The sequence below is a fragment of the Rosa rugosa genome, chromosome 6 (genome assembly GCF_958449725.1).
Source record: "Rosa rugosa chromosome 6, drRosRugo1.1, whole genome shotgun sequence".
NCBI lineage: Eukaryota > Viridiplantae > Streptophyta > Magnoliopsida > Rosales > Rosaceae > Rosa > Rosa rugosa.
In genome coordinates, this window is record NC_084825.1 from 9,649,897 (window position 1) to 9,662,065 (window position 12,169).

At 37.6% G+C, this 12,169-nt stretch overlaps 1 protein-coding gene across 1 annotated transcript; it reads right to left on the reverse strand.

Annotated features, from left to right (window-relative positions):
- Positions 1-3,746: 3,746 nt before the first annotated feature.
- Positions 3,747-11,816, reverse strand: LOC133713620 (transcription factor TGA2.2). The gene is made up of 9 exons (XM_062139652.1): positions 11,569-11,816; positions 11,296-11,474; positions 11,014-11,091; positions 10,863-10,922; positions 7,326-7,403; positions 7,134-7,188; positions 5,534-5,805; positions 4,439-4,687; positions 3,747-4,222 (listed from the first exon to the last, which is right to left on the reverse strand). The coding sequence occupies exons 2-9, from the start codon at positions 11,356-11,358 to the stop codon at positions 4,076-4,078; spliced, it is 1,002 nt and encodes a 333-aa protein (XP_061995636.1). The 5' UTR covers positions 11,359-11,474; positions 11,569-11,816; the 3' UTR covers positions 3,747-4,075.
- Positions 11,817-12,169: the final 353 nt, after the last annotated feature.

The following is a 12,169-nucleotide window of genomic DNA, read 5'->3' on the forward strand; positions in this document are numbered from 1 at the left end:
AACAATCTAATCCAGTAAAAGTTGCTTCAATTCCCACGTTTCTGCATGATTAGACATTTATTATTGGGCCAATGAGTGATCTTCAAGAAGGGCCATGACCGGTACCCCATCTGTCCTCATGTGGGATAATGTAGCATTACATTAGATGATGCATTGATGAGGTAACACCTGCGTTTGCACCGTTCTTGAAAGTTTCAACCCTAAGAACCAAGCTTCTTATTGAGGTCTGTGATCTAGTCCAAATTTTTCTCTTTATCTCTGCCACCATTCAAATTCGAGGAATTCCCTTCATTTAGACAATTAGTCATTAATCCATTGCAATTGAGTTTTAAAAAAAATCATACTCCCATTGAACTAGTTCATACCCAAATCATGAATTAAATATGTAAACTTGGATTCTTGGAATATATGTCCTTCCTCCAAACGATTAAACAATAGGCTATAAGGATGTAGCTAAGGCAGCAGATGTAATCGCAGGATATAGCCACAACCCTGAGAAGTGGTGTGGAGGTCGACAAGAATAAAATTAAAAAAAAAGGGACAAAACTGGAAGATTAAGGGAGAAATATTGAAGAGGACGTCCAAATAGTAAATGGAGAGGTCTAACTAGAACCACCCTAAATTTTAAAGTAGTCTTGCTAAAAATATATATAATTGGTTGCATATCTAAAACCAATCGGCAACGTTCAAAGAGTTCAAAATCATTATTTTATAGGCAAGGTTCTGAATGATATATTTCACATTCTCAATACACTCACACGTGTGGAAAATTTAAGCCATACTCATGGATAACATAATTTGGGGTTTTCAATCAAAATCAATTATTGGAGAGACTCAAATCCTTATAAACATTTGCAATATCTCATTTTTTTAATGTGGGCCAAACACTCTACATTCTCACATATAAGCAGATATGCCCAACACATACATTAATTAGAGCACCAGAAACTTTACAAATGAAAAATAATGAATTAAATGCTTGAATACAGCTGTTACCTCTTTACTCATCAAAAACTGTCGAGGTCATTGGCTCAACAGGCATCTTCCATGGATTCGTTATTAGGCCTTGTTCTTTGCACCAAATAATAGGAATTATTAGGTGTTCCCGGAGTACCACATGGGGAGTACTACGTGGCACTGCCATACGGTGGTTCTAACCAATAATATCACTCGAATGTGGTGATCGAAGACCATGCAGGAGGGTGAAAAAAAAAAAGAAAAATTAATTTTAGAAACCAATTCCGAGACCATGTAATAATTCGCTGCCTCAAAAATAAAGATTAATGCTTGTACCTTCTTAAATTAGAGTCTCCTCCAATGACAAAGATTGATGCCGGTACCTTAAGCTCAAAGTCATAGTTTTCTTACAATGAAGGATTGATGCCGACATAAACTCAAATTTAACGTCTTCTCCTAGGACAAGGAGGCGCCAATGGTTTAAGGGTCAGAACCCTAGCCGCCGCCACCATCAAATCAATCATTGATACCATCAACAAAGGACCTCAGCTAGGTTGCTTCATAGTCAAATTTTTCTAGCAACTTATAAACCTTGTCCTTCAAAATCCGTGGAGCCTGGATAATTATCAAGAGAGTCCTTCAGCCTAGAACCACTTAAAATGTCACCATACCGAACGATCCCCTACTGCCAAAGTCAATAAAATTTCCCAAGTCAAGCTTAGACCACTAAGACTATGAAGCCATCGAAAAAGAAAAACAAACGATCGTTCCTCCCATCTGCAATAACCACTATCTCTATCGCCACCAACATGAACCAATTCGATAAATAGAACAATGAAATCGACGATTGATGGACTCAAGAGGGTTGAAGACAAACCCCAAGAGAAGCCCCTAAAAAAGAAAAAGAAAAATTAAGAAATAAACAAAACATCGAAAGAAGAGAGAAACAAGGCTCTATATGCCGATTAGGCACCTACAATCTAAGCAAAAATTCTTAGATTCTTGTTTTTTTGAACTTTTTACGGTTTCTGGAACTCATACATCTATTTTTTATATTACGTACAGTTACCGAAATAAATAGGTGAGGTTTACCATGTCAGTGGCTATTATTGTCCCACCCTTAAAGAATAGAGATAATTCATTATTGAGAGAGTATTCAGTACACCGACATGCGACATGCACTTGTACCAACATGAATGAATGCTTGGACAATATTGGTACATTTTTTTATTATTAAAAAAAGATTGTCTATAAATATCAACATCGAGAATTACTGAATCTACTGGTTCACTTGTATCGCCGGTGTGTAGAAGAATTTTTCTTCATTATTTATAACTTCAATTACGATACAAACGATCACCTACCAGTTCATCCCAAAAACAGAACAAATCACAAGTCACAAACACGATTAAACACCACAAGTCGCCAGATCAAACAAATGAGTATAAGAGACTCAGGTACCACAAGAAAAATTAACGGAAAAATAGGAATCTGGATAGTAAACAAGTCCTTTCGGCTACAGTTGAGAGAGATGTAGGAACTTTTTCTATATACGTGTATGGAAAGTAGTACAGCACCTAGATGCCAGCCGTGACTGGCTCCCTTTGATTACCCATCTAAAAACAAAAACAAAAAGTTAGAACAGAACGTTTGATTTAGACCTAAAGAACAGCCAAACAAATATGCACAACATCACCAGAAACCACACATTAATTGATAAGGTGGGTTTGTCACCTAGGAGTTGTAAGAAATTGTGGAACAGAAAGCATGCACCTAGGAATCATGGTACATAATCCTCTATTCATCTTTTGGGTAGACTTTAAGACTTTCTTGTGGAGCAGAGAAGTGAAGTGCCAAACACTTAAAAGGTGTTTAATTGATATCAAACTTCGCTAAATAGAAAAAACCCTAAGACCCTCAGTTTGCCATCTCGTTCTCGTCCGGCGGCGGCTGGATGTCGGGGCTGGCCTCCTGCCACACCGTCGTCATGGTTTTGCTGCCGGACGGGAGATCTAATGCCATGGGATTGTCGGAAGGTTTTGGCTCGGTTTCCGTCAGAAAGTTCGGCTGGGATGGTGCGATGGGTGAGCGTGCTTCACTGGTCCGGTCATCGATTCATACTGCTGGCTTCTGGGATCGACGTTGGCCATGGATCCCGATCGATGGCGCGTGCGGTTGCAGGGCCTGCAGGGATGGGTCTTCTGTGCTGATCCAAGTCGCGGAAGCGTTGGCACTGCTCGGCTTGGATCGCCGGGACGAGATGGTGTGGCTAGGCGAGCGTGGCGATGCAGGTCTTGCGATGTGGGTCGGGCGGATCTTGGCCGGATGGGTGCTGTACGACGGCGTGGTGGAAGGGACAAGGTGGATTGGCCCGAACCAATGATGGGCCTGGTGCATTCCTTGGTGGACTCCCCTTTTGTGCTGGCACCGTTTGTTGGGCTTCGGTTTACCCTAGTCCATAAACTTCTAAGTTTGGGCTAGGGTTTAGGCCCTTGGCCCAACCCTATGTTTTTAGCTTTTTGTCTAATTACACTAAATTCCCTTGTATTAGGAACCTAACATCCCTATGTGGTGGGGGCCTATATTCTATGTCTCCGTTTATCCATAGTTTATAGGCTCACTTTAAGTGAGCAGTTAGTTCGAATATAGGTGGTCTATTTCTATGTATCACAGTAGTTTTGCTACAACTTCTTGATCTGTCTAGTTGAAGGCAGCAGAAGGATATGTAATGGCCATCTTGGCATGCGTTAATGAAATCCACATTCCCTTCAAAAAAACTTCGCTAAATAGACCAGTCAAAGCCATATCCAAAATTCATTTTCTAATCAGTTACAACATCAACAATAACACTATTATTAACAATAAACAAATACACATGAATCGTCACCAACAGCATTACGGGGTCATATATAATGACTAGAATGAGGAAAGAAAATTACAAGATTAGCTCTAAAGATACAATTTCTGCAGCTACAACATGAAAGAAAATCTAAAAGAAAATCTGTAAAGATGACCAGGTAATAGATACCAGTGCTGTACTAGAGGAAGTCAATTTCTATTCAGATGTTTTGCAGGCTACAACAATACTGATCAGGTTGGGAGCAACTGCAAAAGCGTTTTATTCTCTTGGACGGGCAAGCCAGAGAGAACTAAGAGCTCGTAGTCGTGAGAAATAATCATTTATAGCCAGAAGTGCACGGGCCGACTGGCGAGTTGTCAAGATACGATGCATTTGTTGCAGTGTTTGTTGCCGCAAATTGTCAGCCTAATATCATGAGCCCAAGAAAGAATAAGAAAGTTTAAATTCATAAAAAGAGGCACATATAGAAGAGAAACAAACAGAGAAAAATCATTTCACGGTTTCTTTTACTTTTTAGCTGGGCCTTGTCCAGGATGGCAACGCATTTAAAATCTTTACCAAATAAACTTTTTGGGACGTAAAGTAGGCAAATAAATGAAGCAATGAACTATAAGGAATTACCTGGCGGATAAACCCTTCAAGAGTCCCTAGCTTTCCCATTGCCATGGCCATTTGACCCATGTAGTTTGCAACATTACCAGACGAACCTGTGGATCCAAGAGATCCACTGGACAAAGTCTCAGCTAGAGATTGTTGCAAGGCCTCCATCCCTTGAGATAATGCATCTTCTGCCTGTTGGGACGATTGCTGCAAATTAGTAATCCCCATCAACTGCTGCTCTGTCAGAGGCTCCAACTGATTAACAAGGAGCTGCACAGATAAACTTTCATTTAAACTTGATAATGGCCACTTAAAGATTCAAGACACTGAATACAAAAGTCATAATTAATATGTTATCTATGGCAAAAGTGGGTTGAAACTTCTGGCAAACAAAGTTTGCATATATTGATAAAAGCAAACAAAGTTTGCATATATTGATAAAAGTACATGAACATGTCTAAACATTGATATCAGCCTCAGCCCCCAGATAAGAGTATATGTCATCCTCGCTAATTTCAGGGGAAGGAGCGGGGTGGGGGAGTCTAGCAAATGTTAAGAAAGGGTATGATCTCAACAGGGGCATAACTGAATACGGAAGATGAAGTGAGCTGAGAAAAAGGAATATCCCTATAGGAAAAAATGCATGGTGCATCATTATCCCTTCCATAATAAAGTAGGGACAAAAATATCACGCGATCTCTCCTTAAATCAATGAAGTCCACCAAAGAGTATGTTGGCAGAAGTATATAACCACGAAAGACAATGTCAAGAGACATTAGGAGATGGAATTGTTCCAACATAATAATACAGGTCACGGATTGGTATTAAAGAAGAGAACTTGAAAACCCAAAAATAGGCAGATACTGAACCAGCACTCTAGGACTTGGATCACCTACAACGAAGATGCTTAAACCATGTAGAACTTTATTAATTCTATTTATATCCATAAGCAAGCATTTTGCTTTACCAATTCTGGCTTTTCTGTTCCTCATTATAATTTCAGCATGCATACACTTTCTTTCATTGAGAAAAGCAAATAATTGTAGGGTAGTTGCAAAACATTCAAATTGACTGCATTCAAGACCATGCCTATCTCATGCCATCAAGAAACCTCACCTTCAGGACCTCAGACGAACGAAAACCACCAAGCCACAAGAAACACCTTTCTGCAGGTGTTTTCCACATTCCAGACAACAAATGGAATACATCAGCTTTAGCCGCTGTACCCTTCAGCCTAAAGATGTCATCATAATGTGCCAAGATTCCATCTACAATAATACGAAGCTCTGCATCACTTGCATGAGAATTTACAGCGGATCTCAGTTCATTAATTTGTCGATTTTGATCTTCCAGCCACCGCCCATATTCTACATCGAATGCCATGGCTCCTGCAAATAGATACAGTGAACAAGATAACCTACCTCATCCACTGAAACTGAAGTAAGAGAAGAAGACCAAACTGAAAAGCAAGATAAGACTATGCTTTTTTGTCTTCAGCCTGTCTGCATGCAAACATACAACCCAGTCTGCTTCGGCAATGTCCATTCTCATATGAATTAAACAAAGAATATGTCTTTCATGGCAATCACTGGATCTTTTATACTTCTATATGAAAATTTTAGTCATTTTGAATCCTTTGGGAATCAGTTTGACCTAATTCCCTATCCTAGTTTAAAGAAATCTGAAAGAAACTGGTGAATTTACTTTTTTTTTTTTTTTTTTTTTTTTTTGTAGTTTTGTAAAGAATAATCACCAAGAAAACCTGCTACAGACTGATATTCATGCTTCGAATTACTACCCTCCACATGCATGAAAATCAGGTCCTCTGATGTAAGTAAATTTTATAATTTAGGAAGAGAGATAATGATAAACTAACTGGTGGAGACACAGAATTGAAGATTCAGAATTGGTTTATTTTTAATCATCTAATTATTCGTAAGTCAGCATCATTCCATTAAAAGCCTAGATTAAAAAAGAAAAGAAACAAAAAAATAAAAACAAAGGTTTTCCAGCGTCATTAATAAACACATGAGCCAAAATAACTTGTAGTGATTATGCTGAAAGTCTTTGGGAAGGTAATATATTTTAGCACCACAATATCAGACTGTTAATCAAATCTCTAAATGCAATATCGATAGCTAGATTGCATCAAATTATTGGGTAATTCATGGCATTCAGTAAATTAATGTGTGATGTGATTGCTATTACATCCCACAGAGCTAAGTAAAGAATACCCATCACAATTTCAAGATTCACCCCTGTACATGTAGCAACCACTAGAACAGACTATTATCACCATCAGGCAACTACAACAGCTCCATTTACCATAATGACACTCAATTAGCACTGCACTCATGCAACCAACATGGAACCAATTAATGTTCAACAAGTGCTCAATAATTCTACCTGTGAATAGCACACAAGCATGAAGTGTAGCAAGTGATGTATGCCGCACAACAAGCTAACAAGTGGTATTAAAGTCTCCTGAATTCCTGATTGTGTTTATAATCCCATGCGTGTGTGTGTGTGTGTGAGAGAGAGAGAGAGATTTCATCTTTCTAGGAATCAAAGAATGACCATTGATTTGATATCATGCTCTATGACTACATGACCTAGTCACAATAACCAAATGCATATCCCACAAATATCAGAAGCTAGTCTACCTTATTTCCCAGGAAAAAATTTCACAATTCAAACCTAAGGAAAGAAGGAATACCATTTCCACTTGTTGAATGAGCAGCGTCTCCTCCAGAGCTGGATATGAAGATTCCCTGAACAAAAGAAAATAAAATCTTAGGATATACAAGCAATGCACACCTAACAAGAAACCATTTACCAGGAAGACTAGAGCACAAAATAAATTGAACACATTAGGTGTTACTCTAGTGAGGAAACAAATGAACTTTACCTGCTGTCTGGCTCGCTGAAGCTCTTGTTCTAGTTGACTCAGCTTCAAACGACTAGTCTCCAGCTGCTGAACATATGCCTACAATAAACAAGTACAGATGCAACTCAATAACAACTTGCAACAACCATATATATATGAGTAGATTGACAATTTTCCTGTTTGTTTTGTGATATAGACTAGTAACCATCTTACAAGAGATTGCTCCTCTTTTAGTCTCTCCTCCCAGCTAGAATAAGATACATTGAAGTCTTATGAACACCCCCACATTAAACACTAGCATAAGAATTCTAAGGTGTATGAATGCATCTACATATATTGGAAATAACTCTCCCGTGCATGCATCAGTCATTTTTCATACGCTAACTGGAAGTCCAAGAGCCTCCACTTAAGGAGGAATGAACCTGACAAAAAGTCCAAAATAAGCAACCCCTTAAGCAGCTTAAACACTAGCATATGACCACCTGTGTTGAATATACAAGCTGGTTCTGAACGCATCCACATTAAACAGTAGCATAGGAAGTTTATATGCCAGTGTATGAATGCATCCACATATATTGGAAATAACTCTATCCGTGCATGCATTGGTCTGTTTCCATATGCTAACTGGGATACCAAAAGCCTCCACTTAAGGAGGAATGACCACCAAAGGAGGCAGACATATAGTGGGCAACCCTTATTATACCTACCAATCAAGAGCAAGGATCTAGTAGCAAAACAAAGCATCCAATATAAGTGTAGTCCACCATCAAATGAAAGTCCCCCATACAAAGGACATTTTGGCATTTAAATGGGAAGCGAGAAGCTGACTGAAGAAAATATCAGGGTAAAAGAGAGTTGGGAACCGCATTATACCCGAATGGAAGGATCATCAGTGACCAAGCCTTATAAACTATGTTAACTGTAACATGTGAAGAGGATACATCAAATATAATTTGTTTTTCCTTAATCATCCATTTCATTCATTAGTCCTCCAACCTTTCCAAAATGAAAGATAACTAGACCACAGTTCATTGGTTTAGGAAAGAGGTCTTGCATAAAGTATAAATAAGTTTTCAATAATGCATTATCTAGCCCTGGGCATATTTCTCAAAATCTATTTTTTCAAGTGGAGTGATTTTGGCACTCCAATTTAACACTTGCTCTCCACTTTTATCTATTTCAAAGTGGGGTGCAAGTGGTGAAATATGTTGAGAAGTGGAGAGCCGAAATCACCACCTTTTTTTTTTCAAAAGCAACATAGAAACATGTATGTACTCTACAAGAAAAGGAAAAGTAGTCAATAGTACTGTTTATAACTCTCCAGATTAAAAGAGGAGATATATTTAAATTCTCATAAAACCAAATATTCCCAATTAAGAGACACTACGCTCAATCCTAGCGAAATTGATGCCAACCTACACCCTCAGCCTAGAATGTCTAATGTTGATTAACAGAAGGCCACATATGCTATGCCCCACAGTGACTAGGCTCCATTAACAGAAGGCCAAATCAACAGGAGAACGCCACTACACTTTAACATATTTGGTTTTAACAGTTCTTTATCTTCATTGCAGACCAATAAGCACATCCAATAAATGCGAGTCAAACTACTTCAACCAGGTTGCAGTCAATTGGTATTAAATTGTAAAATCGGATGGGTTATGTATTCTTTAGCTCATTGCTCCACACAATATTTGTTTTGTCTTTTTAAGGGGAAGGGGGGCTCTTAACTAAGTTGAAAGTTATCTTCGTAAATAAGTTGAAAATGACTCGTAATTCTAGGAGTTTCAATTATATGTGGCTAGGTCATAGCAGTTTACCACAACTTCCTAAAACCCAAAATAGGAGTTGCAAAACTCCTATGGCCCAGATTCTTCATTCCCTGTATCAATCTCAGCTAAAGAAGAACAAATGCATTATGTGATCTGCATACTGGATGTCTAAACAAGAAGAAGAGTTTGAATGGACAATTTTTCCTGGATGAGGCCAAACTTTCAGATATGATGTTCAGACATGCTGGTCTCTCTCTTACTGATGATAAAAAACAAAAGGTCCTTGCTGTAAAACTTTATGCCATGCAATGCAAATAATTATATCCGATAGGAAATCTTTCAAGGAATTAAATCTTTGTAATGAACTCTTATGAGTTCTTGGTACTTGAAGAAGCATGACATCGTTGAATTTATCAAGCTCGGGAAAGGGTTTCCAACTAATATAGGGGCTCCAAACTTCTATACTATTCAAAAGCTGATACAGTTGGAAAAAGCTGTCTTTCTTCATTTGTAATCAAGCCCAATGGAAGAATGTGAACAGATGAACCAAATGGAGCAGGATCTTAGTTTTTTCTGTTACTATAATAGATTAGATAGGGAAGTTTCAGCTTACTTTAGTTTGCTACTGTTGATAATAGCCGAAAGCACAAACAGGACCCCCTTGCCAGAATTTTAATGGTGCTCCTCTCATAATCCTAAGATTACTTATTCCAATAATTGAAAGGATTGAATGAAGAAAAATTTGTAAAATGTATGTAACACTTTGAAACCTCCAGATTAAAACCAAGAAAGTTATTTATGATAAATGAATAATGACTAGTCGATCGTACGAGAAAGTTCAAATCAACAATTTCAATTAAGTTTTCATGATAGACAATCTTTACCCTGGAATCTTACAAAATTATGCCAAGGAAATATTTTTGTCATGGGAACTTAAACAACTACGAATATGCATCCACTAAAGAAAATCAGCAGGCCAGGGGATTTCTATTCTAAATATTCCATTTCAAGTAAGATCAGCCCATATTTTTGAGCTGTACCCATTTTTCTACGAATAGCAAAAGTAATGACTAAACAAGGGTCATTATCTGAAAAAAGTACGACATTGTACATCTTAGATATTCCATTGCCATATAAGATCAGGCACATGCTTTTGAACTTTATGAACTTACTTTCCCAGAAATAACAAAAGAAATAACTAAATAGATACTAAGAAGGAAAATTTTCAGCAGGAATATAATTGAACAAATGAATAAAGATCACATGAACAATATTGAAGTTTCACCCTTTTGCTATATATTTACGAAATTGTGCCAAGGAAATAGAGAAATGCAGACAATTAGATACAGAAAACGACATGGACTTCCAACTCATCACATGTTTCTTTCACCATCAGCTGATAATTGACAACGACACTCGCCAGCATGCAGAGCTTGTGAGATCATAGCTGACACATGCAATTATTCGCTAAACAAATAAATTTTTTAATGGGAAATCTAAATAACTAAGAACATACATCCACCAAGTAAGTGTCATATTTGAATAAAAAAACTAATGGACTAGGTAAGTGTCATTATTTGAAACCAGTAGGGCATTGGATTTCTATCTTAAATATTCCATTGCCATATAAGATCAGGCCCATGATTTTGAGATGTACGTACTTAATTTCCTAGGTAAAAGCAATGACTAAGTACACACTAAGAAGGCAAAATTTCAGCCGGAATATAACTGAAAAAAAAAATTTGAATAAAAACAATGAAGTAAATAAAGTAAGGAAAAGGCCTACTTTCTTCCTCAACCGACTTTTTCTTGCAGCCTCACGATTTTGAGCGAGCCTACGAAGAGTCTGCAAAATATAATTGAACAAATGAGCATCTTATCCCCTGCTAGATTCAATTCATATATCACATCTTTGTAACTGATTTGCTGACCATCACCTTCTGATCCTTTGGGTCTTTTGATTTATCACTGGAATCCGAAACCGCCGCAGTGATGGCATATTGATCTCTATCATACTGCAGATACAGAGTGCTCAAAATGTCAGATGTGTGGAATTCTGTAGTTTACATCTACCAAAAGTTTCACCAGCCCAAAAATAAAGAATGCTCAATGTTCACAGAAACAAGAATTGAACTTGCACAAAACAAATCATTTCCAATAGTACCCAAATAGTAAAAATAGCACCCCAAGAGTGAGAGAAGAGGTAAAAGAAGGAATACCCTTTGATTCTTATCATCAGTATCCACATCTGTAGAGATATCAGTCCTAGGACTATCAGCCATGATGGGTTCTTCCCAGTTGTCAATATGATGAAGGTTGACCCTTTTCTGACTGCAACTCCCAGATGTCCAAACAACCAAAAATGAAGAAATAAAACCCAAAAGAAAAGGAAAAAAACCTACACCCAGAAATCAAGCAATCAAAATCTGCAAGCCCAACTGCCCAAGATGGAAACTTCATTAAAAGAAATGAAAATTCAAAAAGTTTCAGACCTTTATCAGAATTTGAAGTGATTCAAGGGATCAGAAGAAGCAAAAGGGGTTTGGGATTGGGTTTGGGTTTGGGTTTGGGCACACCACTTTACTCTTCTGGTTCTGGTACTCTGGTCTTCGGGGTGGTTTCGTTGAATTCAACACAGTATTTGCATCAACTTGTGTCCTAAAAACTTTGACTCGCCCTCCCACCCACTTTCCACTTGAGCATAAAAATTTGTTCTTTCCCGGTGAGACAGAAATGGGATTATGAATTTGTTGTACCCATCATAATTCATAAATCATGGAGAAATAAATACATTTTTTTATATTTGTTTTTTTTTATTGGGGGATGCTTATTATGGTAGTGCCAGTTTTTGCCAGAGATGTACAGAAACTGTAATGGTAACTTTTTTATATCTGGGACCTGAAACCTAAAAAGGTAAACTATTTGTCGCCCTTCTCCAACAATTTTTGTACTCTTATTCGACACAGGGTCCAACAAAGGGGAAAAAAAGTCTGTAGTCCCACCTAAATTTCGAGGAGTCTTCTATAAAAGAATAGTAAAACTTTCACATTTTCTTAATTATTCATTATTTATGTATAATAGTCAAACCTATTG

Excerpts from the sequence above, each read along its gene's own strand:
- LOC133713620 (XM_062139652.1), bottom strand. The coding sequence starts at position 11,358 with ATGGCTGATAGTCCTAGGACTGATATCTCTACAGATGTGGATACTGAT. Across the intron at positions 11,092-11,295 it reads CTGATGATAAGAATCAAAGG|TATGATAGAGATCAATATGC; the intron begins GTATTCCTTCTT and ends CTGTATCTGCAG. Across the intron at positions 10,923-11,013 it reads AAGACCCAAAGGATCAGAAG|ACTCTTCGTAGGCTCGCTCA; the intron begins GTGATGGTCAGC and ends TATATTTTGCAG.